This window comes from Mustela putorius, unplaced genomic scaffold (assembly GCF_011764305.1).
Source record: "Mustela putorius furo isolate JIRA1106 unplaced genomic scaffold, ASM1176430v1.1 tig00000580_pilon_pilon_pilon, whole genome shotgun sequence".
Classification (NCBI taxonomy): Eukaryota; Metazoa; Chordata; class Mammalia; order Carnivora; family Mustelidae; genus Mustela; species Mustela putorius.
The window spans coordinates 115,416-140,414 of record NW_025421423.1 but is presented as its reverse complement, the minus strand read 5'-3'; the positions used below and the strand labels follow the sequence as shown (position 1 = coordinate 140,414).

General features: G+C 42.5%; 1 protein-coding gene across 7 annotated transcripts in view; it reads right to left on the bottom strand.

Annotated features, from left to right (window-relative positions):
- UNC13B (unc-13 homolog B) overlaps window positions 1–24,999 on the bottom strand; it is a gene marked incomplete at its 5' end in the record, with an annotated part of 150,792 nt that overhangs the window by 12,197 nt on the left and 113,596 nt on the right. For 4 of the 7 annotated variants that reach the window (XM_045081550.1, XM_045081554.1, XM_045081555.1 and 1 more), the window contains 14 exon segments: window positions 1,212–1,297; window positions 1,930–2,057; window positions 6,978–7,106; window positions 7,440–7,529; window positions 8,956–9,024; window positions 10,606–10,756; window positions 13,355–13,518; window positions 13,843–13,958; window positions 14,423–14,592; window positions 16,811–16,952; window positions 17,552–17,779; window positions 20,926–21,145; window positions 21,626–21,700; window positions 23,927–24,005. In XM_045081550.1, coding sequence (XP_044937485.1) covers window positions 1,212–1,297; window positions 1,930–2,057; window positions 6,978–7,106; window positions 7,440–7,529; window positions 8,956–9,024; window positions 10,606–10,756; window positions 13,355–13,518; window positions 13,843–13,958; window positions 14,423–14,592; window positions 16,811–16,952; window positions 17,552–17,779; window positions 20,926–21,145; window positions 21,626–21,700; window positions 23,927–24,005 — 1,847 coding nt within the window. 7 annotated transcript variants of the gene reach the window in all.

Here is a 24,999-nt window from a genome sequence, read left to right as displayed (position 1 = left end):
TGAAAGTCCCGGAGCCCAGCAACCCTGTCCCCCTACCTGGCTATTCCCTTTTCACTTAGCTCCTGAGATACCTCTGTTTGAAAACCTCTGCTCCACCTCATACCATCCCTCTTGTGAAACTGATATACTTTTCACAGGTATTTGCCTACCCCTCCGCCCCCGCCAAAACCCCTCAGAGCTGGGATTCTTCAAGAACTTGGACCATACTCTCCCAAATTAGGCTTGCTGAGTGCTACTGGAGAGGGGACAAGTGACTTTCTAAGTGGCCTGAAAGGGTAAGGCCTGGGCTATAGCCTCAAGCTTGACCTGGTGTGAGCAAGAGGGAGCCATTGCTCTGGGGCAGAATTACAGAATGTACATGTACAGTTTCTGGCTGTCTCCAACTTAAAACAGATCTTCAAGGTTTCTTTCAACCTCAGCTCCTAAACCTCAAAAGCTTAAGTCTGAGGGTTACCCATTTTCCCTGCCACTCCACCAAAATAACAGATCCAGACTCTGATTTGTCCTCACCCCAGACTGCTCCCTTTCCTTGTAAGTCCACTTGCACAGACTGAGGAGGCAAACTAACATATAGAAACAACAGGAAAGGCAGCTAAATGAGTGAACACAGAAGGGTACAAATGGGAAGGTAGTATACAGGCAGACAGTGTTATCTTTGTCAACCAAAGCAGGAAATGGATAAAAGAATAAGCTAAATAAACAAGATGAATAATAATTTGTCCATGACACTGCTTTATAAGAGAAGGGAGGGAGGAAGTATCTTTCTGGCTCTGTCATACCAATCCAGAACAGCTTTTAAGGAAAGCCAGGCCAGGCAGTCTCTAATAAGAGAAAATAGTCTTATCTATGTATTTAAGGTTCTATGATTCTTTAAAACTGTAAAGATAAACTTCACAAGACCATTCATACTCCAGAAAGTGGGCCACTTGACAACACCCAGCATGGGATGAGTTGATCTTTGGGTTAGGGAAAGTCTTAAACAGGCACTTGGTCTAAAACTGGAAGGGGAAATTCACATCCACATAGCCATTTCCATTATTACTTTGGCTGAACCTTTGCCTACCTAAGGACTCCTGACATGACTTAGAATCCCTCTAGTTTCTCACCATACCATTCACCCAAAACTTATAATTGTTTGGGAGAGGAAAGGGACAGCAAACAAGGTGCTTGGGTTAACAGCCTACAGTCCACTGCCTTTGGTGTACCCTTACCCTCCAGTGCATATTTCATGTCTTGGGCAAAGAGCTGCCACATCACTTCCGCGCTGACTTTTCCCACATTCAACTCCTGAGGAAACCTGGATGATGGAAGAAGCCACAGTCAGAGAATAAAGCAAGAGCTATTTGATTTGACTGATTCCAAAACTTATGTGCCTAATCTCTTGGAAGTCAGACTGAAGAGAGGAGAAGCCTAGGAAATAGGACTGGGCTCAATCTGGAGAAAAGGGACCCAGGAGCCAGTGGAAGGACAAGTGGGATAAAGGATTCCCTCAGGCAAGGCGGTCCAGGGAAGAGGATGCCCAGAAGGCAGGGACTTGAGGCCCAGAGAAGGGTTGGAGCTAGAAGGCAGGCCCAGGCTAAAGAAGGTGGACGAGAAAGTTCAAGGAGTGGGCCTAAGAAAGCCCATTATTCACAGTGGACAAACACATACACACATGGTCTCTGGATCCCCTGGGACTCATATGGCAGCCATTCCCAGGGGGCTTTCACTCCAGGGAGGCTGGCTCAGTCTGAACAGGGCCCCCCATTACGTTTCCACACCTGTCTCCAGAAACAGTTACTCAGATAGATACAAGGGACAGAGGGACAGACGGATGTACAGGAAGAAGAGGTGGCACTGCAAACACACAGAGATAGGAAAGAAAGAGGCTGTTAGACAGATGGACATGCCAACCACCAACCAAACAGGGCCAAGTGGGTTGATACGCACTGGTTCAGAACGAGTGTGTAGGAATTCTTATCTTCCTCTATGATTGACACAATGAGCGTGATGAGTTTGGGCCAAAAATCCAGGTTCCGAATGCTGGGTCCTTGTTCCTCTGGAGGTAGTTCCTGTTTCTTATTCCAGAGGAGACAGTGAGAGTCAGAGTAGAATACGGAGAATGCCTCCAGTCTTCTTTCTCTTTCCGTCCCCATACCCCTTCCTTTAGAATCAGGTACCCTTCTTCTTCTCCTAGAGCCTGTCTTCCACAAGACTGCCCATGTTCTGCCAAAGGGGTGACTGTTGGGAGGTCCTTATACACAAAGAGTCCATTCCAGAGCACTTCTCTCCCCACCTCCAAGGAACTAATATGATACGCTTGGTCGGTCTAGGAGACATAAGGATGCCTGACCCCCTTCCTCATTCTCTAAATAGCTATGAGTATAGTGACTCCTCAGGCAAAGTAAGTTGCCCCTCCAGCCTCACTAAATAGGTCTAGTTCCATGTGACCCCACTGGCAGTCTCCTCTTACACCTCCCCTAAATTATCACACACATACATATACATCTCAGCTCTGAGAAGCTCCTTCAAGTTCTGCAGGAGCTACTGCACAGACCTAGCATGCAAGTGGGTTCAACCTTCAGTAGGTTAAGGACTTCCCTTAACCTCATGAATGCTATGAGGAAGAAGAACTGTATCTATGAAGCTATTTGCCTAGTTGTATAAGTTAAGGTCTTAATGAGCCAAGAATACTCAATGCAGATAAGAGATGACAGTCTTTTCAAATAAATGGTGTTGGGATAATTAGATACATGCAAAAGAATGAACCTGGACCCCTTTCTTATACATCTCACAAAAACTAACTCGAAATAGATTAAGGGCTTAAATACAAGACTTGAAAACATAAAACTCCCAGAAGAGAACATAGGGGAAAAGTTCCTTGACAATGGTCTTGGCAATGATTTTTTTGGATATGATACCAAAGTACACACATCAAAAGCAAAAACCAACAAGTGGAACTACATCAAACTAAAAAGTGTCTGTAGAGCAAAAGAAACAATCAACAAAATGAAAAGGCAACCTACAAAATGGGAGGAAACATCTGCTAACCTTATATCTGCTAAGGGATTAATATCCAAAATATAAGTAATTTGCATAACTTAATAGCAAACAAAAAAATCTGATTAAAAAATAGGTAGAAGACTTGAATAGACCTTTCTCCAAAGAAGACATACAAATGTTCAGCAGCAAGAGGTACCTGGGTGGCTCATTTGGCTAAATCTGAGCTCCGCTCAAGTCATGATCTCAACTTCCTGGGATCAAACCCTGAATGGGGCTCTCTGCTCAAATAAATAAACAACAAAGAATGCCCAGCAAGTATATGAAGAAGTACTTAATATCACTAAACATCAGGAAAATGCAAATAAAAACCACAAAGAGATGTCATCTCACATCTGTTAGAATAAATATTTTCAGAAAGGTAAGAGATAACAAATACTGGCCAGGAAATAGAGAAAAGGGAATCCTGACACACTGTTTACAGGAAACGTAAATTGGTAGAGCACTATGGAAAATAGTATGGAGGTTCCGCAAAAAATTAAAAACAAAACTATCCTATAATCCAGCCATCCTACTTCCAGGTATATATTCAAAAGGAATGAAATAACTATCTCCAAAATTTACTGATACCTCCACATTTATTGTAGCATTATGCATAAAAGCCAAGACATGGAAACAACCTAAGTGTACACTAGTGAATGAATGGATGAAGAAAATGTGGTATATAAATATAATGAATTATTACTCAGCAACGAAAAAAAAGGAAAGCCTTCTTTTTGCAGTAACATGATGGACTTTGAGGACAGAATGCTAAATTAAATAAGTCAGAGAGAAAGAGACAAATACAGTATGATCTTCCTTATATATAAAATCTAAAAACACCAAACACATAAAAAGCGTGGAGTGGTGTTTGGCAGGAGATAGGGATGGGGAAATGGTGAGATGCTGGTCAAGAGGTACAAACTTTCAGTTCAGATGAGTAAGTTCTGGGGATCTAAGGTACAGCATGGTTGACTATAGCTAAAATACTGTCCTATATACTGGAAAGATCAATATGAAAGCAGAGCTTTAATGTTCTCACCGTAACAACAAAAAATGATAATTATGTGAGGTGATAATTATGTTTACTGTGGTAAACATCTCACAGCATGCACTTGTATCAAATCATCACATTGCACAGCTTAAGCTTACACAATGTTATACATCAATTATATCCTAGTAAAGCTGGGGGAAGAAAAAAGACTTGGTTAGGAAGAGGTAAAGGAATACAGTGGTGAATCTCAGGAAAAGAGAAGCAACTCTACATTCAGACCCTGGACAGGACAAGGAGGGGTCACTGCTGGAATGGACTTTTGTTTCCCACTGGGACAAAAGTGAAGTTGGAACCACACAGAAGAAGAGGGATAGGACTTTTATGTGGGATGCCATATGTCATCACAGTCTCTACAGTCCTTAATAAGCCTGTATTACATGGAAGTTACTAGAAACCAGGACAGAACCCACAAAATTTAGATTCTGCTTGCTTAACATCACTTAAATACATCTTTTCCTTTAACTTTTTCTGCCACTACCCTATCCTTATCATCCAAGGGTCTCCTAACTGGTTTTTAATCTTCATTCCAGTCCCCTTCCACATAGCTGTTAGTGATCCTTCTGCAAAGAGAATCTCATAGTGTGACTCCTCTGCCCTTCAATGGTCTTCAGTTAAGGCCTTCAGTAAACTTCAACTCCACTGCTTGACACAAAAGGCCTTCAGTATATGATCTGTCAACCCCACACCTTACCAATTCCCTTTCCTCGCAGCCATCACTGCCCTACCACCATCACTTATTTAGTGCTTAAGTGCCAGGCACCCTAAGAATTCTACATGGGTTATCTCATTTAATCCTCCTAACTGCTCCATTGGATGGAAATTACCATCACCTTAATTTTACAGAAGAGGAGACTAAAGGCAGTGAGGCTGCATGACTTGCACAAGGTCTTATAGCTATAAACAGTAGAACCAAGAACTGATCCCAGATAGCTGAACTCCAAAGCCTGACTCGTAACTACCCTAACTATATTGTTTATATTTCTTCAAATTAACATACTCATTCAAAATTCTGTGCCTCCAAACATTCTACTACCTCTATATGGCATCCCTCTCTTCCCCAACCCCTTTCATTAGCCAACTCCTACTCATTCCTCAAAATTCCAGTTGAGCTTTACTTTTTTGAGTAGTCCCTGATACCCGGGTCTGCTTAGATGCCTCCCTTGTTAAGTTCCCAGAACACGCTCTATGAACCTTTGGCAACTACAATAAAATGCAGTAATAAAAAATAATTTTAAAAAGACAATAAAGTAAATTTAAAAAAAAAACAATAAATCTAGTAATTTGTCCCACCTACCTCCACTAAATGATGAGCTTGCCAAAAACAGAGATGTGTCTTGATCAACTTCACATCCCTACATGTTCAGTTTGCTAAGGAATTAAATGGATGAATGAACCAATGACTAAGTGATTGAAAGAAATAAAAAGACACCAATGGTTTACCTCACTGTAAATAATGAATAACGAGAAAATGAGAATGAAAAAAGTAAAAAACTGCTGGCAAAATTCAAAGGTTAAAAAAAATGTCTGAATGGTTTACAAGTCCTCTTTCAAAGTCCAAGCTCATCTCATGGTAGGGAGCAGAGACTAAATATTCAGAAAGACCCCTGCATAGTTGAAAAATCAAAGCTGAGAACAGTGTCTTCTCCAACCAAGAGAATCTACAGATAGATGACAGAGGAGCCCAGAGTGTGGTAAGTTAAACAAAGGCTCCAGGAAAACCTCCCATGAGCTTTAGAACCAAGGGGAGGTTTTATAAAACTTAAAAGGAGGAAGCCTTAAAGATAGGGCTGGCACAAAGAGTATGTTTGGGAATGGGAAGAGGCAGTGTGAACAAGATTTTAGTCTCTGCTGAGGTACTCCTAGGAAGCATTAAAAATTAAATGTATTCTTCAAAGGGCAAATGTTCAAGAGATTTAGGTTGTCTTCTCATTATTTGCAGTCCAATATTTAGATTGTCCTCTCATTATTTGCAATAGGTTGTAGTACTATCATTTAAGGTTTACGTAAAATGCCCTTGTTTTAGTAGCTTTTCCCAATACCTGATCAAGTGTGGATTCTTCCTTCTTGGAATCCCTTCAATTTTTTCAGCTTTCAAGGCACTTCTCACAGACTGCTTTGATTAGAATTATATATTTTCTTACGAACTGTGAACTAACTGAAGGAGCTCTATGCTTTCCTCATACCTGACTCATTCAATACATATTTGTTGGACTAAAGGGCATATATTTTGCAAGTGCATGGTCTGCAAGAATTATTTCGACAGAAACTGTAATCTATTAACAAGACCCAAAAAGAAGTCCTGGCTTTGAAATGAGAATAAAAGATACTGTTGAAAGGATCTTGAGAAACATACACGGTTACTGGGTAGTAAGTTAGGATGTCAGCATAGAACAGATGATGTAGCTCAGCCTCAAAGACAGAGAAGAGTCAGCCTTGACAGTCAGCTGATGAATATATCTCAGAAGACCATGTAGTGCAGAGAGAAGTATCAGAGGGAAAATTTAAAATTTCCACAAGCTGGTAGTTCAGAGAGACAACTACAGATCTCAGAGGAAAGCAGCCTGTATCAAATTAAGCTTGGGAGAGAAAAAAGACTCTAGGATGGACTGAGAATTCACCTACTCACCGTCTAAACTGCCCAAGTTTTGGTCACTTACCTTAGCACCAAACTAAAACTTACTGTTGCCACTTCTGCTCAACTCAGTTATGTCACATCTCATCCAGTGGTCCCTATTAACCCACAAATGTCTCACCTGGTTTAGAAGGTCCTCACTCTACACTTTACTCATCCTCAAGAACAACAAGGACTTTGTCCTGAGCTCCTTTCCACCATAACCACAGTAAAGGAAAACTGAGGATCCAAGAGTCACTGACAGTGGATCCCACCTGATCCTGAACCTCTTACCAGCTGATACTGGTGACTGTACAAGTCATGGCAGTTGTTGAAGATATACTCATATGTGGAGTTCAAACAGGCCTTCACACAGTCCTTTACAACTTGGCTGGCTCTTGGAGGGCTCTGAAGTTCTTGCACCTGCCAATTAATAAAAGAAATATGGGCCCATGGTCCTCCCCACCTGAGTGGATCTCCTCCTAGAATTCCACTCAAACTACTCCATTGCATCATCTCTCAATGGGTCCCTGGACCATACCCTAGGATGAAATTGCTAGGATATCTGAATAGGAAAACCATGCAGCCCATCCCTATTGATCTACAGTCTTCTCAGATGTAACCCAGAGAACAGGTGTATGGAAATGTGGGCTTAGAGGTGATGAATACTATAGCTTAAGATTGTACCCAATGATTCTTCATGTTCCTGAAGCCAGGTGACCTGTCCATCACCATCTAGCCCAGTTTCTCTCTTACCTTCATTCTGAAGAAAGTAATGCTGGTCAGCAAATCCACTGTTGACTTTAAGTCCTGAAGCCGCTCAGGGCTTCCAGCAGGGAAATTATTCTGTTGCAAATCAAGCAAATTTAAGAAAGGAAAAGAGAAATATGAAAGCCTTCTCTGCCAAAAGCAATGAAATAAAAAGCCTCCTTAACTGCTACCCACTGGGATTTTCCCCAGGTGAGCTGAACTAAAAAGCTGTTAAACAACAGGTCTCCCTCTTTTTTTTCTACTGACACAGATAGGCCCTTGCCAAACTCAGGGGTTAATAATCCCTAGCCCAGCAAGCAACACATCCTATGCCAACCCTACCTCCCATGCAATGAGTGAGCATTTGTACAAATGGACACAAAGACACACATATTTTATACACACATTTTTCTTGGGTGAAGATTCTTACACTTAAACATTGAGTTCTTCGAAAGTTACAATGTAACTATATTCTGGAATATAAATGGTGCCACGCTAAGGACCAGACTAAGATCAAGGATATACTTTCTGTACAAGGGACCCCAGCTATTCCACTTTCCTTCCAGAGCCAGAAGATGGCACAGCTCTGAGCAGAACTGTTTTGGAGTGAGTTCTTTAAGACCTTCCCACCATGCCTCACTTCATTCCCCTTGGCATGGGTTTTAGGAGGAAGCTGCCAAGGAGAGCTGAAGGGAGATGTTGAGCCACTCTCCATTTTAAGGGTTGCTTTTTTAAACCTTCAAATGGCTACTTATATGCCAAATATAAGATACATAGTCAACTCTCCATTATTCATGCAAATGGAGGGCACTGAAATTGCAGATAATTAAAACTCCACTTCTTTTTTGACTTTGAGGTTATTTTTATACTTACTTTTTAATGTGGGTATATTGCCTGTTCTGGAAATTCACAACAGCTTAAAGCAAGTAACAAAGCCATTCTAAGAAGATCTAACTTAGGAAGAATTGGGAAACTGCCTGTTTTCGTGTCCTTCCCTGTCCCTGGTAATATATCTATTATCTGTCCCTCCTAATATATCTATTTTCTCCTTCCATTCTAGGAATGGACATGACCCCCCACTACAAATCACTTGTTGAAGCCAAGCTATCTTTTCTCTCCCTTTAGCCAGATTCTCACACCTCCCTTGAAAAATAAGGAAGTTCTTGCACCTGAAAAACACAAAAAAGAAATATAGGTATCCAATTTTTAAAGGGGCATTTCTGAAGGAGATTCTCCACCCTAATGAGAATGTCATCAGAGAGTCTGACAGAGTGACATCAGTATGGTTGGAGAGCCAACTGCGTATAAAAAAAAAAAAAAGCCACACCTGCTATTTACAACAGCATGGTCTTTGTAGTTTGGAGAATCACAGATGTCAGTGCCACTGGCCCTGTATGTAGGTGTGATGACAGGGACCAATTTTCCTTGCCTTTAATCTCTATAGCCAAGATTGGACTATGGTTTGTTTAGACAGAGCTTGATATTATCTGTTATTCCATCTCACAGTCCTGTCTTCACTCACCCTGTAGGTAGAGAGGTCAATCCTCAGTGAGTTGTGCAACTGGTCCAGTAGTTTTACAAATCTCTCTTTCTGAAGGTAGGAAACAAATAACAGGGAAGAGAGAAATAATCTGAGTTCCATAGATTGTAGCAGAAACAGAACCATCTCTGGGTGAGGAGGAGACATTGGTTTAGGGACACATCCTATCTCATCCCTGCCCATGAGAAGAAAGAACAATGTAACAGAGGACTGGGATAGGTGGCCCCTGTTCCCTCTCTTAGCGGCTCTGTCTCAAACTGGGGAATCTTTTCATACTGGCAAGGGGACAGGAAGTCCCCAGGAGAGAAACTGCTCTTTCTATATAAGAGTCAACGGGAGATGACTCATGCATCTCCATTCCTTTGGGACTCCAACTTCTCTTAGTCAAATAAGAGGAAACTCAAAACACATTCTCCAAATTGTTCCTGAGTTTGTGGTCTCCTGACTTACCTTCAGGCAGCTCTTAACAATTAAATAGCCACTGTCTACCAGTAATGATAAGAGGGAGAAACAGTGATTCATTTGGAAGGTGATCAAGCAGACCTGAGAACGCTTCTCTTTCAACCATGTTCCACATCATTTTCCTTAGTTTATACTTTTTTAATGTTAAGATAAATAACATGACACTATTTTTATATTATTATTATTTTTTTCACTTAACATAAAATGTATTATTTGTTTTAGGGGTACAGGTCCGTGATTCATCAGTATTACATAACACCCACACTCACCACACTATTTTGTTAGTTGATTTTTATAGAAAAGGTATAATTAAATGTGGAATCACATGCCTATAGGCTGTTGGTATAGCACTCCTGGAATTCATATACTGATTATATGACAGATCATTAGGTCTTATGTAAATATATAAAATGGGATGAGATAATGAAACTCATATTTGAGTGGCTTAATCAGTGATGTTAATTCATCTACAAAAAGACTCTATCAAAATAAGGGAAGGTGGTTACTCCCAAAAAACAGGGCTCAGAGACCCAGTAGATTTGGGAGTATCAGCACTGTTATTCCTAAAGAGGTAATCTTTGTGGTTGGTCAAAGATATTGCATCTAGTTTACACTGAACTTATGTCAGGTGACATTCTGAATAAAGATTCAACTTCTCAAGTAACTTAAAACCAGGAAAGGGCATATCCTGGATAGGATAAACAGTCCAAACACTAGAAAAGGGAAAGGCTCAGGAATATACTGGTATCTTCACTTAGACATCAGTCTCATATGAGCTTGAGTGGGTAAGAGAGAGAAACAATACAAGGTTAAGAAAAGTCTACTTGTGGACTTGCAGAATGAAGGAACATGATGACTCAACCAAGTTCTTGGCCTAGAGAGGTTCTGCCTGAGCCGAGGTGGTACCTCTGAAACCATAGTGATGCTATTCCACTTTCTCTCATTTATCCATGTCTGAGGAGAGTCCATTAGTAAGTCTATCTATCCATAATGAAATAAGGAGGAGTCTACTAGCATAGTCTACACATTCACAAGGAAACAAGTACATCTATCTAAGTGTCCCCTCTCTGAATTTTAGGCATATAAAATAACTCTATAGTACCTACTGGGAAAAATCAAATTTTATTAACTGATAACAACTGATTAGATATGTTTTTACATCACACTCACCCCAAAGTTGGAGGCTGCAAAGCGATCAGATGCAGAAACATTGGTGGAGGCAGTTGTGTGGGCATAATAAGCATTGATGTTGGCCAGTAAGGTGCTCATCACTGCAGGCACACCAGGACACATGTACTTGGATGACAAACATGCAAAGTGCCTGAAAAATAGCATCCTCAGCCTCAAAGACTCTTCAGGGCTTGCAGCAAAAACCAAGTAATTAAAAGAGCTCATTGGTGTGTATGAAGCTTCCAATAACCTTGGCATACAAGGATCTTCATAATTGATTCACTCAAATATACATTAATGAACGCCTACCATGTGCCAGGGCCTGTGCTATGTGCTCGAATACAAAGATGTGATAGTCTGGCAGAGAAAGCAAGTGTTAGAAAGTCAATAAGCCAAGGCATCCTAGGCAAAATCTAGAAGTAGAAAAACACAAGAAGATCACCTCAATCAGAATGGTTGGGAGCTGGAAGGGATTAGAATAAGGCTTCTCAAAGAAGAGTTGATTGAACCAAGACTTAAAGGATTAGTAGGAATTAGTCAAATGGAGAAGTGTGCAGGCAAAGGAAAATTGCATTGCAAAAGACAAATACATATCAGAGAGACTGATTCATTTGGGAAACCTCAGTTATGGCCACTGTTCGGGTATTTGATAGAGGAATACCAAGAAATGAGAGAGGAGAAGTAAGCATAAAATAGTTAACAGAACTATTTCATAGATAGATATAGATAAAGATATTTTATATTTTACAGATAAACAGGAGAGTTTATCCTCTATATGGTAAATTTTTTTAAGAAAGATTTTATTTATTTATTTGACAGAGAGAGAGAGATCACAAGTAGGCAGAAAGGCAGGCAGAGAGAGAGGGGGAAGCAGGGTCTTTGCTGAGCAGAGAGCCTGATGCGGGGCTGGATCCCAGGACCCTGAAATCATGACCTGAGCTGAAGGCAGAGGCTTAAGCCATTAGGCCACCTAGGCGCCCCACCATGGTAAATTTTAACATGAAGGCACAATGTGATCAGACTCGTTTTTCAGAAAGCTCCCTTTGATGATAAATTGGAAAAGAAGGCTTGGAGAGAGATGAGACAAGGACAGAAAGAGCAGTTGCAGAGTTAACGACAATCATTCAAAAGAGAAGCAATGAAGCACTAAGTGGAACAGAGAAATGGTTAAGAATACTGATTCTACAGCAAGGTTGTGTTTGAATCTCAGCTCCACCATTTACTCAGTGACTTTGGATAAATTTCTTAAGCTTCTCTATGCCTGTTTTCTTACCTATAAAATGAGAAAGATAATGATACCCCCTCACAGGGTTAATATGAGAATTAAATGAGTTAAAATTCATAAAGTGCGTAGACCAGTGCCTGGGATATAAGGAAATGCACAAGGGAGTTGTTATTGTATTCATTATTATTGTGTTATAGTACAAGTGATGGGTTAAAAACATTTTAAGGAGATACGAATCCAGGTTTCAGAGTTTGGATGTTGGGAGTTAAAGGGGCAATAGTAATTATGAAAGAAAAGTTTAGGCTGACTCCTAAATTTGTGTGAACACCTGCCTAGAAAATTGTTCCACTTACTAAAATAGGAAATACAGGAAGATATCATATATTTGGTGGAGATGATGTTGATTTGGAATTTAGCCATACTGAGGAAGCAGCTGACAATGGATCTGAAATTCAGGAAAAGGTGTGATCTGGAAAAAGAAATTGGGAGTCCCTAGACCATAAGTAGTGGTTAAGGTCATAGGTTTGGATGAGATCATAGAGGAAGAATGAACAGAGTAAGAATTGTAGGGAGGCATTCTCAAAGCTCATTCCTCACCATATTTCTTCATTCCATCTATAACGAACTTCTTGTAATTCCTTGAACAGTCTATGGTTGGCTGCATCTCAACACCCTAGCACATGCCTTACTGGAAATGCTCCTCTACCTTTCCTGTATTTCAAGGCTCAGTTCAAGTGTCAAGTCTTTAATGGCTTCCCTCACATGCCTCCCCTAAAATTTTGATTCTCTCATAATACCCTGTTATTACTTCTACCATTTATATTGTAATTGTTTGTTTAATGGTCTTTCTTTGCTACTAGACTCAATTCCCCAAGCACAGAGGTCCCATCTTATTCATCGTTGTGTTCTCAGCTCCTAGCACAACATGTGACACCTAAAAGGAACTTGATAAAAGTTTTTAGAATAAATGAAGCACATCCAGGGCAATAGTTACCCTCTGTTTACCTGGGGCTGCTTCCTGAGCACAGCTCTAGTGGCAGTCTTGCTAATATACAAACAAAACCTCTTCTCATAGTAAGCAAAAATTTCCAGCATAGGAGTCTTGGTCAACCCCAGACACAGTGGCTTTCCCTATAAATTAGTGACCTCTCTGATATCCAGGCTAATCTATGAAAGCTTGTCCATCACACACATATACATAAGGACACATGTGGTATCTCCTCAGGCCTGTGATGTTTGGGCAAGTTTGTCCTGGCATATCCTCTTATGTCCTTTGCCCTTCTTATCTCTGAACTGTCGGGGAGACAGATAAATACCTTCTCCCTGAATTCTGGATAAACATACTCCCTTTTTACATATATTTTCTTTGCCTTGGGGCAAAGAACCACCTCACCTAAGCTCAGGAAGGAGATCAACAAATCACTGCATACTACCCCACTAAGGACCTGTTCGCCCTCTCTGTGTGCCTTCATTAGCCTCCCCGAGAGTTAGCAGCCACTTCCCAAAGCCCCAGGAGAGCCTCACGTCATGGCCTGATATATGGACTCGATTCCATAGCGCATGGCAAATTCATCCACAATTTCTTGGGCAGTCTCATCAAAGTACACCTTCCATGCATCGTCTCCTCGAGCCTCAGGGATCAGGACTCCTCCACTACCCTGAATGTCTGTGAGGTAATGGAAAAGGTTCTGCAGGAGATAGAGCAAAGGAAAGAGTTACATATGTATTAAAAACAAAACCAAAAACTGGTGGTAAAGTCCAGGAGAATGTGAATAAAGTTCCAAAGAAATTCTGTCTTTCAAGTCATTACTAATTTCTCATGTGGCCCCAGTAGGCTGCTCTTACATTAGTGAAAGAAAACTAAGGCTGGGACTATTACTTGGGCTGTCTAGGGTAGCACAGTGAATAAAAAAGAGGGCTCAGATCTTCAAACACCCAGCAATCCCATTTACTGTCAAGGGCCCTTCCCAGCACAGCTTTCTGATACCCCACCCTACAAAGGACTGGCTCACCTCATGGAGACACGTATACTGCACATGATATGGTGCTACCTTCTCCTCCCCCTTGATTTCCACACTGATTTGTAGTCGGATGGCCCCTGAGACAGCTGATTTATCTGTCCTCTTCTCTAGGAATAAAAGAAGACGGAGATTGACACCAATGCAACTACAGAGAACACAGACATCCCCCATCCCAGTTTAACCCAAGGAAAAAGAGGACTGATCCAACCAATGGTTCACCTAATAGGCTGAACTTACTCCAGCAACCACATCGTCTATAAATACCCCAAATATTCCCCCACAGAAATTCTCTTATGCCATTAAGAGAACCAGGAGCTAAAGCCATTAGAGGTGAGCATGAGGATTAAAGGGCCTTCTGGAATCTGAAGAATGTCCAGCCAGAGTGAGTTCCAGCCACTTCCACACTTCTGTCCCCCATCTCTACTAATGATCAGTTCTCTGCAGGTAAGGCAGACTCTGTATAGAGGAATGCTTCAGGGACTGAATGGTGGTTTTAGTAGATAGGCTTTTCCCTAGATTTTCCACTCATGCTGTCCCTTCTCAGCAACTTTCTCTGGTCTTGTTTCCTTACCCAAGTTGTACCAGACATCCATCTCGCCGCTCAGTGTCCGAACCTCTATAATGGTTTGACCAAGGAAATCATCGGATTCTCGCTTCAGCCGCTGCTTTACTCTTGACTTGATGTCATCATCCTCATCCCATACACGTACCTTAATGCGGTCAGAAGAGTTGTGGCACTCGCTGTGAGAGAAATAGGCAAAACCTGTTAGGGACCAACCAAGCAGCACCCATTCCTAGTACTTCCAATTTCCTTCCAAAGCTCCATCAACTGTACTTGAGGCCCTGCAAAGGAAGAAAAGGAGTCAGGAAACTGGTACTAAAGTTCCAAGTGAGTCAAACTATCCTAGTCAGCCTGGAAGGCTCTACATACGATTATCCAGTCCTTATTCCTTTAACACAAAGAAGGGTGAGAGGGGAAGAATAATTAGGGACAATTCTGAATTTCTGTGCAGCTGTTATCGACAACATCAACAGGTGGACAAATGTCACAGAGCCCTAGGAAGCAACTGCTACTTCCCTTCCCAGAGTCAGTAAAGGTGCTAATGTTCATGATATGTCCACCTGGTCATATCTGCTTAGCTTTCCATCCAGCTACCCATCTATGTAAGTATGTGTTTGCTGAACTTCAAATACAGTTGAATTGTCATTTTTCTCTATGATGTTTCCTTTGGAAAAGGTAGTTTGGCCAGGTACCCTCCCATGTTCTCCTTCCCTCACAGGTGCTTACTGGGTCCTACTGCCTCATACTTGTACTTGATAGAATTTGCTGCTTTTTTCCCTCTGTATTCTCATAATATCTTTGCACATTTCATTAAAATACTATAGTATAACTGCTGGTCTACTGAAAAATAGACAAATCAACAAAGAGCTTCTCGAAGGCAGGAATTGTCTTACATATTTCATTTTTTAAGATTTTATTTATTTATTAGAAAGACAGAGAGAGAGAACAAGCAGGAGGAGGGGCAGGCAGAGAGGGAGAAGCAGACTCCCCGCTGAGCAGGGAGCCCGAAATGGGGCTCAATCCCAGGACCCTGGAATCATGACCTGAGCTGAAGGCAGATGCTTAACCAATGAGCTACCCAGGTGCCCCATGTCTTATACATTTTATACACACAGTATCATCTCCAGTGTTGTGTAGAGAATAGGGGCTTAAGAATGTATTTGCTAATATGATCTCCCTGATATGAGGAAGTTGAGAGGCAAAGTGGGGAGTTTGGGGGGTAGGAAAAGAATAAATGAAACAAGATGGGATCGGGAGGGAGACAAACCGTAAGAGACTCTTAATCTCACAAACAAACTGGGGGGTGCTGGGGGGAGGGGAGGAGGGAGAGGATGGTGGGGTTATGGACATTGGGGAAGGTATGTACTATGGTGAGTACTGAGAAGTGTGCAAACCTGGCGATTCACAGACCTATACCCCTGGGGCTAATAATAATATGTTAATAAAAAATTTTTAAAAAATTTTAAAAAAGAATGTATTTACTAAATGGATAAAAGCAGCAAATTGACTACAGAGTCAGTTCATTTAGAATTAATTTAGAATATTTCCCTGATGCCGAGTGATATGAATAAACAGAATTCAAGCAGGAACCACTCAGATTCTCAAAGAAATAGATGCTCCCCCCAGTAACTATTGCCTCTGGACTGAAAGCCAATTGTACTAGGCCCCAATCCCTCACCTGAGTTCTCTCAGGAGCCAACAGAAGAAGGTCTCTACATAACCAGCCTGCTTAGCTAATTCAGACTCTTAAGTCCTGGTCCTTGGTCTTAGGGGTGTGACAAAGCATCCAGATTCTCCAAACATTATCCCATGTCCTAGATTAGAGCTTGCAATTTTTCAACAACCATCCCTTACTATCTTAAGAAATAGTCTATAAGAAAGTGACAATGGGAAAAGGAGTAGGTGTAGGAGCTGAAGCAGGAAAAAAAACAGGGCCTTTTAAGGGAAATGGAAACTTCTCCCGACTCCAGATTTCCATCTTCAAGCCAGAATTACCCAGTTGTGGGGCATGGGCATTCCTTCCTAACTCTCCAGAAGAGTCTAATCCTTCCTTGGCAGGATGGCAAGGCTGAGAGGTACACAATAGGGTGGTCAATCCCTGGTTTTGTCACTGAGCAGTAGGAAAATCTTTCTAACTCTAGAAAAAGCAGTATGGAGTGCCCAGGGTCCCCTTTAATAGCCCTAGTTAAGACAGGGCCTGGATAAGGTAACCCTGATATAACAGTCCATGAGAGAAACCCAGGAAATAAATGGCTGTTGCCCAACTAAAGCCTGTGAGAAATGAGTTTTCTCCAGTGCCTCTGCCCCATCCTCTTAGGGTCCACCCAAGAATAATAGTATTTAATGCTGCTTCTAAAGCACATACAGTCCCAGGTAAGACAAAGCCCCGTGACTTACAAATGAAACTTCTCTTCCCAAACAGGATTCAGGTTCCCAAAAATAGTCTTGGTACGCTTCTTGGTTTTGCCCACTTGCACAGTCACGTAAGGGTCACTGGATCCTGTCTTGTCCTTGGCTTGTAGGCCCTGGGCACACACCACTGCAACCCAATTACAGAGGAGAAGGCTTTAGAGTATGCTCCAGAAATCCAAAGTCTTCCAGCACCACTCATATGTTCTCCATCTTAGAGCAGTCTCTATCTTCTCCTTGCAAGGGAACGCTAATCTCAATCTTCCCCATCTATGCTTAGTCCTGGGACACCAGTCTTCCTCTCAAAGGTTGGCCCAAGAATCCCACCTGCTCACCAGAGCCCTAACTCACCACTTATCCCTCTATTGATATATACATGGTTCAGCCACACCCGTCTACCTAGTAAAACACTAGTTTAACTATTCCCTGATCTCCTACCTATTCTGTTTCCCCCACCCCTAGCTCTTACAATATGAGACTGTTAACTAAGTATATAACATCAGATTGCTATCAAATCCTTCATTATCATTCCTATCACTTGTAGGTGCTGGACTTGCTCTCCCAGTATCTGATAGCACCATGGTCTAGAAGAGAAAGTCCCTCCCTTCTCCCTCAATTCTATCCTCTTTCTCTCTAGCCCACTGCTCCCTCAAATTCAGGATGCTTCTTCCTCCAGGTTTCTCCCCACAGCGTAGGCCTTCCTGTCCTCTCAAACTTTTGCCTACTCACCAGTGATGGTAATTTTGGCCGACCATTTGGAGGTGCCATCCAGTACACTCTGCTTCACTGTTTTCATCTGTTGCACATGGGCAACTTTGCTCACAGTAAAGACATCTCGGATAACCTCAAAGATCTCTGGCTTATTCCGCTCTCGGATCTTCATGCGGTCCTTCATGGCCATGATTATATTCTGGGTCCGGTCCTCAGCTCCATGTTTAGAACTCTTTTCTGCAGCCCCTGAAGAATGGCCAGAGACAAAAAGTAAGGTAACCATAGGCCACCCACCAGACCAAGGGTAAAGCTGAGGAATGGAGCCTGGGAGAGATCACTGAGAAGTAGAAGAAGCTTAAGACTGGGATGGCTCTAAGAAAAGCTAATCAATATGGGACCTGCTGAAGTTTAATGCCTGACTAGTGGAATTTAAGCTCAAAAACTTGATAATTATTATGGGGATTTATTATACTATTCCATTTAGATATATGTTGAATTTTTCATCAAAAAAAGGAAAGAAACAAAAAAGTGTCGCTTAGCCTGAAGTTGGCCTGGTCTTTCTTCTACCCCACATGGTGGTTGAGAGGTACCTTTCAAGTTTAAGGCCAAAATACCACCAATGGGTATCTCAGTTATCAGGAAGGGTAGGTGGGTGCACATGACAACTCCACCAATCTCATCCAACTTCCAAGCCATGATACAGATCTCAGAGTTCTTCACCGCACACACTGGATTCTGCCTCAGGACTCTAATGCCTTTAATCTCAGAAAATACTGTAGTATGATAAGCCTTTAGAATGAGACAAAGTTGGGTTCAAACCCTCACTCCACCACTCCTGTTAAGGACCTATTTAGCCAGAGTGACTCCATCTTGGTTAAAAGCCATTTTGTTGTTTGTGCAGTAAAACTTAAACTGACCCTGCCCCCCTTCCCCCAGAGAAACTTACTTAGAAGCAAGTCTGGGAAACCAGTAAAATATGGTCAGCTAGTTCCTAATAACAGAGCCCAGAATACAAGGCCAGGTCGGCCAGTTCCTGGTAACAGAGCCCAGAATACAAGGAGAAGTTGGGCCAGGTGGAGACATCCAATCAGTAAGAAACACACATACGAAAAGAATGTAAACCCTGCTGTTTGGGTGCCAACCTTGAGCACCAATTCTGACCAGAGTAATAGGTTAGGTCAAACAGCTATTATAGAGTAAATTGTAATTCAATTGGCCACCTGCGTGTGACCTAACATGACGACAATCTCATTGGCCACCTATGTGTGGCCAGACTTTTGCTCTATAAAAGGTAGTCTGTAAGATGCGGAGGGGTCACTCTCTTCAGAGGCGGCCCTGACCAGTCAGTCAGTCAATTCTTGAGCCTGTAAGCTGGGGGTGGTCACTCTCTTTGGAGAACGGCCCTGGCCGGTCAGTCTAACTTCTAATGCTTGGCATAGAACAAAGCTTTGCATAACTTTAACTTGTTTCAGTCTCATTCCCCATGGCCGATCAGCCTGACTTCTAATACTTGTCATAAAATAAAGCTTTAAATAACTTTCACTTTGTCTCAGTCTCGTTTCGTTTAATAACGGACCTAACAACTCCTAGCTGGGTAAACCAGTTTCTTCTAAGAAAATGGCACTTAACTCTCGGGATTATAAGAAGCTTTATGTTGGCATATATAAAGCATCTGGCCCAGAGCCTGACACCTAGCAGGAACTCAAATAAATGGTCACTTTTATTGTTATCAGCATCACTACTACCCCGGCAGAGATGGTGAGGGCCATCTTCACCAGCTCTGACCCCAGACAGCTCATTTCAGAGGCTGGGAGGTTTTCCCTACTATCTTAAGTATTGTGGCAAAACAGACTCCTCTGATGTATTTCACCAAATGGGCTTGTCAGAAAGGCCCTCTTTTACTGGCCCTGCAGACTGCTCTTACCTCACTCTACTTTCCAAAGGCCTAGGCCTTTTCTATAAAACCTGGAGCAAAAATTAAGGCCAACATCTGCACCCTAACCCTGGAAAGATGGCAAGTGGATCTTCTGTCACAGGAGGCCCACAGTAGGGCATTTCATTCCACTCTAAGCTTCACAGAAGCCTTAGGCAAAAGATATTTTCTGATAAATGAAAAATGACCTGGGCTGCATCCTAGTCTTTCCATTTAGCTAGCATATCCCATACACTGCCACCTCCTTGAATTGGGACCTCTAGAAGGCCCTTGAGAAAAAGGTAGATACCCTTGCTACAGAGCAGCATTTCAGAAGATTTCCATCAAGCCGCCTATGCAGTCTGTCTGGCTGCTAGTTCTCAGCAATTAAAGCAAGAGTCTGCTGGCACCTGTGCTTGTTGTAAACCCCTTATAATGGGTTTGGGCAAAGTCATCACCAGCATTCATATTCAGTCTTTTCAGGGCCCCATCTCTTCCACTGACTTTGCTGTAGCCATGCCACAGGCACCAATTTAGGGCTCTTCACAGAAAGACATTTTAAAGGAACAATTCTTTGAGGCCTCTCTCTGGGCACCATTTATGTCACATTATCTTTCCTTGGGATAATCAAGTGCTTATGAGTCTAAAGGTAATCTTCCTTTCTCCTCCCAGCAATCCTTGAGGCTTTCATTGCTATGGCTTGGCTCTGAGTAACACATGCAAGACCTGGAGGGGCAAGAAAATACTCTCTCATATCCCTAACCCCTGCTCCTCCTGAGGTCTAGTCACAGTGGTACAAGTCCTGCAGAAGCAGAGCAAGGAGCAAGAACTTGGAGGGCTACCAACTCCTTTGACAGAAACTTGTTGCTTTTCCTGCTCCTGTTCACCCCACTCCATGATGGCACCACAAATCGTATATTTATTCAGGGTCTTGGGAGTTTGGCACACTCTCCTCTGGGACCTCTGCCTGATCCATCTGACAATTCTCTTCCTGGCACTGTCTCTAAAAGCTACATCTATAATCAAGGAAAAAATGCTGCCTTCCCTGGCTCCTAGGGTCTATACTTGAAGAGATTCTTCTCTGAGGCATGGAAGCTCATAGAACAATCTCTCTCATTAGTTTTGGTCCCCAGTGAAACATGCTCTAGTCATTTGAGCAATATGGCCACTGCAGTGTGTATACTACTCAAGCAGATTCTGGGATTATCTGAATCCCAGAAGAGATCCAGTTCTGCCAGAGGGCCACAGAAAGCTCAAAAATTTTTTTCCTAAAGGTGCTTAAGAGAGTACTATAAGACCTGTTATTTGGAAAGGTAGTGCCCCTTGACTCAGGACCCTACTATCTCTGAAAAAGAAAGAGCTTCACAACCAGATAAACCAGAGGAATCACAGTCTAGCCATCCTAGCTTTTTGTTTAAAGAATATCTTGGAGAGGCCCCTGCTGTCCCTGCTCCACACCCCTCACCACAGGGGCACTCACGCTGTAGGCAGTCGGCGTTGAGCAGGTCCTGGCACTTCTCATGGCACTTGACTCCACACTCACTGCAGCGCATGCCCTGCCGCGCGATGCCCCAAAGCAGACCTTCACACTCATAGCAGTAGGTTGGGGTAGTGGCTGTCCAGACTTCAAAGTTGTGGGGTGTAGTGCACGAGATGGGGTAGATTAAGGCCTGCAGAGTTTTCTTATACACATGGGATTTCTGAAAGACACACCCCAGCACCCCCAAAAAACTTTAAGTCTCTGCTGAGAGATATCAGAACTGAGATCCTTGCAGGATAACAGAGACGCTGGTTTCTCCTCTGGCAATAAAGGAGATATGATGGCCAAGACTGGAAGAAAAAGCCGCACTATGTCATGTGCTCCTGGTCATCTAAGAGAGATCTGACTTGAATGCTATATCTGAACTTTTTCCCAGCATTCAAGCTTCCTAGGGAAACAGAGGGTGCTAGCCCCACCATAAAACCCTGAATTCACTGGTCACGTACTCCAACATGAGACTTGGTCTTACCTCTGTTCTGGTCCCTTGCCTCTTCCAGTGTGGAAAACTCAGACCAAAGCTTTTTATCTGTTTCATTAATGATGTTGTGCCCAACACTCTTGAATGCTCAGTTAGTATGGCTATAAAGATGATAACCAGTTTTTAGGCCTGTGGACTCATGGAAGCCCATGGGTCACTTACCAGCTCTTCATCCTTGAGAGACGTGCGTGTAGCCATTGCAGAAGTAATCCCTGCCTTCCGGGACTGGACCAAAGACTGTGAGAGAAGACCTGCTGTCAGCCTTGGCTACTGCCAAAGGCTGGCAAAATCCTAGGAAGGGAGTTTCAGTGACCAAAGTGACTTAACTACTTGACTTAATACCTTCTCTCTAATTGAACTGCCATTCACAAGAACTACCCATGGGTTCTAGGTAACGAGTCCCAAGTTAAGATCCAAAGCATAAGGCCCTCGGGACTGTTCTAACAGTATTAGAATGGCACCTCTCTTACAGTACCTATCATCCAAAGAGTTTCTCTTTCCTTCCCTATTGGTAGCTTTCCTACCCCTCATTTATAGGAAGGCAAAGGAAAATGACAAGTTTAGAATTACTATAGGAAATAGTCATTAAGAACAGAATACACTATGTCAGAGTCATATTTAAGAACCATCACTGCAAATGATGCCATGCTATCCTTTATCCCTGAGTACCACCTCACACCCACACAATCTCAGGCAGGTGGCTATAGAGGCCAGCAGTCCAAATGAGCAGGACACTTGGGAAGTGAAAGGGCAATGTAACATCAGTCAGTCAAGGCAGGGATTAAGCCTGAGAGCTGGGACTGCTCTGCTAGCCACGCTGTCATGTAGAGGAACCTAATGTATCTACCAAGCCCAGGCTTTAGGAACAGCCCCTGAAGAGGCTCATGGTTTCTCTAAGGCAATGGCCATTGGGCAGACAGGAGGTACAGTATCAGCCTAAGCAGGGGAAAGAGTTGGGAGGGGCCCAGGTGGTTTGCGATATGGATTCTTACGAAGGATGGAAAGGGGTTCTGGAGTCACTCACCATAGCCTGTGCAGAGGACAGCAGGAAAAGGAACAACATGATGTTAAAGCCACCCCCAAGAGCACGAAAACACTTGCAGAAGCAACTGAGAGATTTTTCCATGTAGTCTAATCAACGTGGGGAACAACATCCTAACCCCTTCTTCCTCTATCCACTAGAAATTATCTTCAATGCACCCAGGGGTCCAGGGCCCAGAGCTTCTGCTCTAAGAAAGAGTCATGCCAGAAAGTGAAATATAGGCAAGGTTAAAAGATGAGGATGGGAGCGGGAAATGACTAAGACACTGTTATTCAATTAATTAAGCAAAGAGGAGCTGATGTGCAAGAGAGATGGGGGTAGGAAGAGGTGGAGAAAAAGTAGGAAGACAAGAAAAAGGAGATGGAAGATCATGAAAGTAGTAAAGTAGAGATGACCTTAGAACCTATCCTCATCCAACCAGCTTGATGGTAAGTGAAGACGTACATTATAAAGAAAAAAAATAGAAAAGAGAGATACACATGCAGTAGGGGGAAAAAAAGAGAGAGAGAGAAAAAAAAAATGGCAGAGGATAATTCCATTCAGTTAACTAGGGACAGAGAAACTGGGGGGTGGACTTGGGGGAAGAGCAGGGAATGAAGGAGAAATGGGAAAAGGAGTGTATAGAAAAACAAAATAGACTGAATGGGGGAGGGGGAAGAAAACAGGAACAGAAGATAGTAATAAGAAAAAGGGTTCAAGTCTTACTGAACTTCTAGCTTTAGAGCTCTAGGATTCTGGAAATGCCTGGGCCCCACTCTACCCACACTACCCACTAGTCTATGGAAAATCCTGAGTTGATCCTGCCTCAGGAAGCATGACCCAAAGTGGGACCTTCCAGTTATTCCGGAGGTCCTGAGATCAGCTTTAACTCCCAAGCTTGTTTCAATTCAATTCCACAATTTTTTTTTTTAATCATTATATCTCAGTGCCAGACACTGACACTGAGTTAAATATTAGGGACACAGAAATACTCCAGAAAAATCTATCTTAGGAGGAGACTGTCACTTGATCTCCAAGGAGTAGCATCAGTCATGCTCATTATACACTAAACTAAATGATCTCAGTGCTAGGCAGTTCTATTCACTTCTATTCTATTCTATAGAGGCAGCTTCCATTCCATGTCATCAAAGAAGGTTGTAAAAAAACCTAGAGGAACGAGATACCTAGAAGACAACTTTGGAGCCCAAGCTATAGTTCCAGGTCGGAGTTTTAGCTAATGAAGAACCTGGGACTCTAATGAGGGAGTAAGGTAGAACAGGTCCAACTAAAGTCTCATCACTAAATCTCAGTAAAGCTTTAGATGGATACATCTTCAGTCCAATATCTGACACTAAATGGACCATAACCAGTCCTAATAACATGCCAAGGCCCATTGCGGGATACCCCAAGCCTATAGCCTAAGTTTGCAAAGAGTCACTCACCAAATCACTGACAAGCGGCAGTGGCTTCTTTCTGCGTAGATCTGGCATGCTGTCAATGCCATAGAGCCCTCCAGCTGGCCTGAGGAGAGAAGAAAATATGTCAGGACCTCCACTCCTGCCTTATTACTGGCAGATTCAGTGTTCTATTCTCCTTGCTCACTCTCTCTCCAGAGGAAAATTTCTACCATGTGTTCCTGAGAGGGGTAAGGAAGACACAAAGCAAGAGAAATAAAGTCATAGAATGACGATCAATGGAATTTGCTCCGAGGGTGCCCTTCTGAGTCTCCTTCTATAGTTCTGGCCAAAAATTGAGAGCTCTTTTATACCATTACAGCACTTCAAGAAACCTCTGTTTATTTGAAGGCCCTTGGTACTCCATAATGCAAGGAGGGAACTGGTAGTTAAGAGGGCTGCTCCCCACACTCAGGTCAGAGACACTGCTCCCCTAAGATCAGGGTTTCCAGGGCTATGCTAGAACAGAGCCCATCGGAATGGCTCTACAGAAGAGCTGCTGCATTAGTAAGCAAGACTGCTAATGACATGCAGGAGATAACCTTCCCCATCCTGAGTAAAAGAGTCACCTCTTCTGTCCATCCAAGCCTCCTGAAGAAAAAGGGTCTCCACAGAAAGAGGAACCTGCATAACCAAGTGGAAGCAGGGAAGGTTGGGATAGAAGACTTCCAAAAGGCCACTTAGAGGGGAAAAGAGACCATTCAAGAAGGAAACAACAGAATGACTCTGAAAGTCTGGCCTAGCCCTATGAATACTTAACAAGGAATAGGGGGAAAAAAAAAAAAAAAAAGAATTGCAACTGGAGATTTCTAAAACTTCTTTGCCTTTTCTATTGTTATTAATTTTGTGGTTCTTTGCCATTTCTTCCAAAACTACATACAATAAAAATAAAGAGAATGTCCTAGAACACCACTCTCACAATGCGATAACCTGGATTTTATCCCCAACTCTAATTCACTATATGTCCTCCACCAAAATTACTTACTCTCTTTGGGTCTTGATGCCAATTCTTTTTTTTTTTTTCTTTAGTTACCATATAATGTATTATTTGCCTCAGGGGT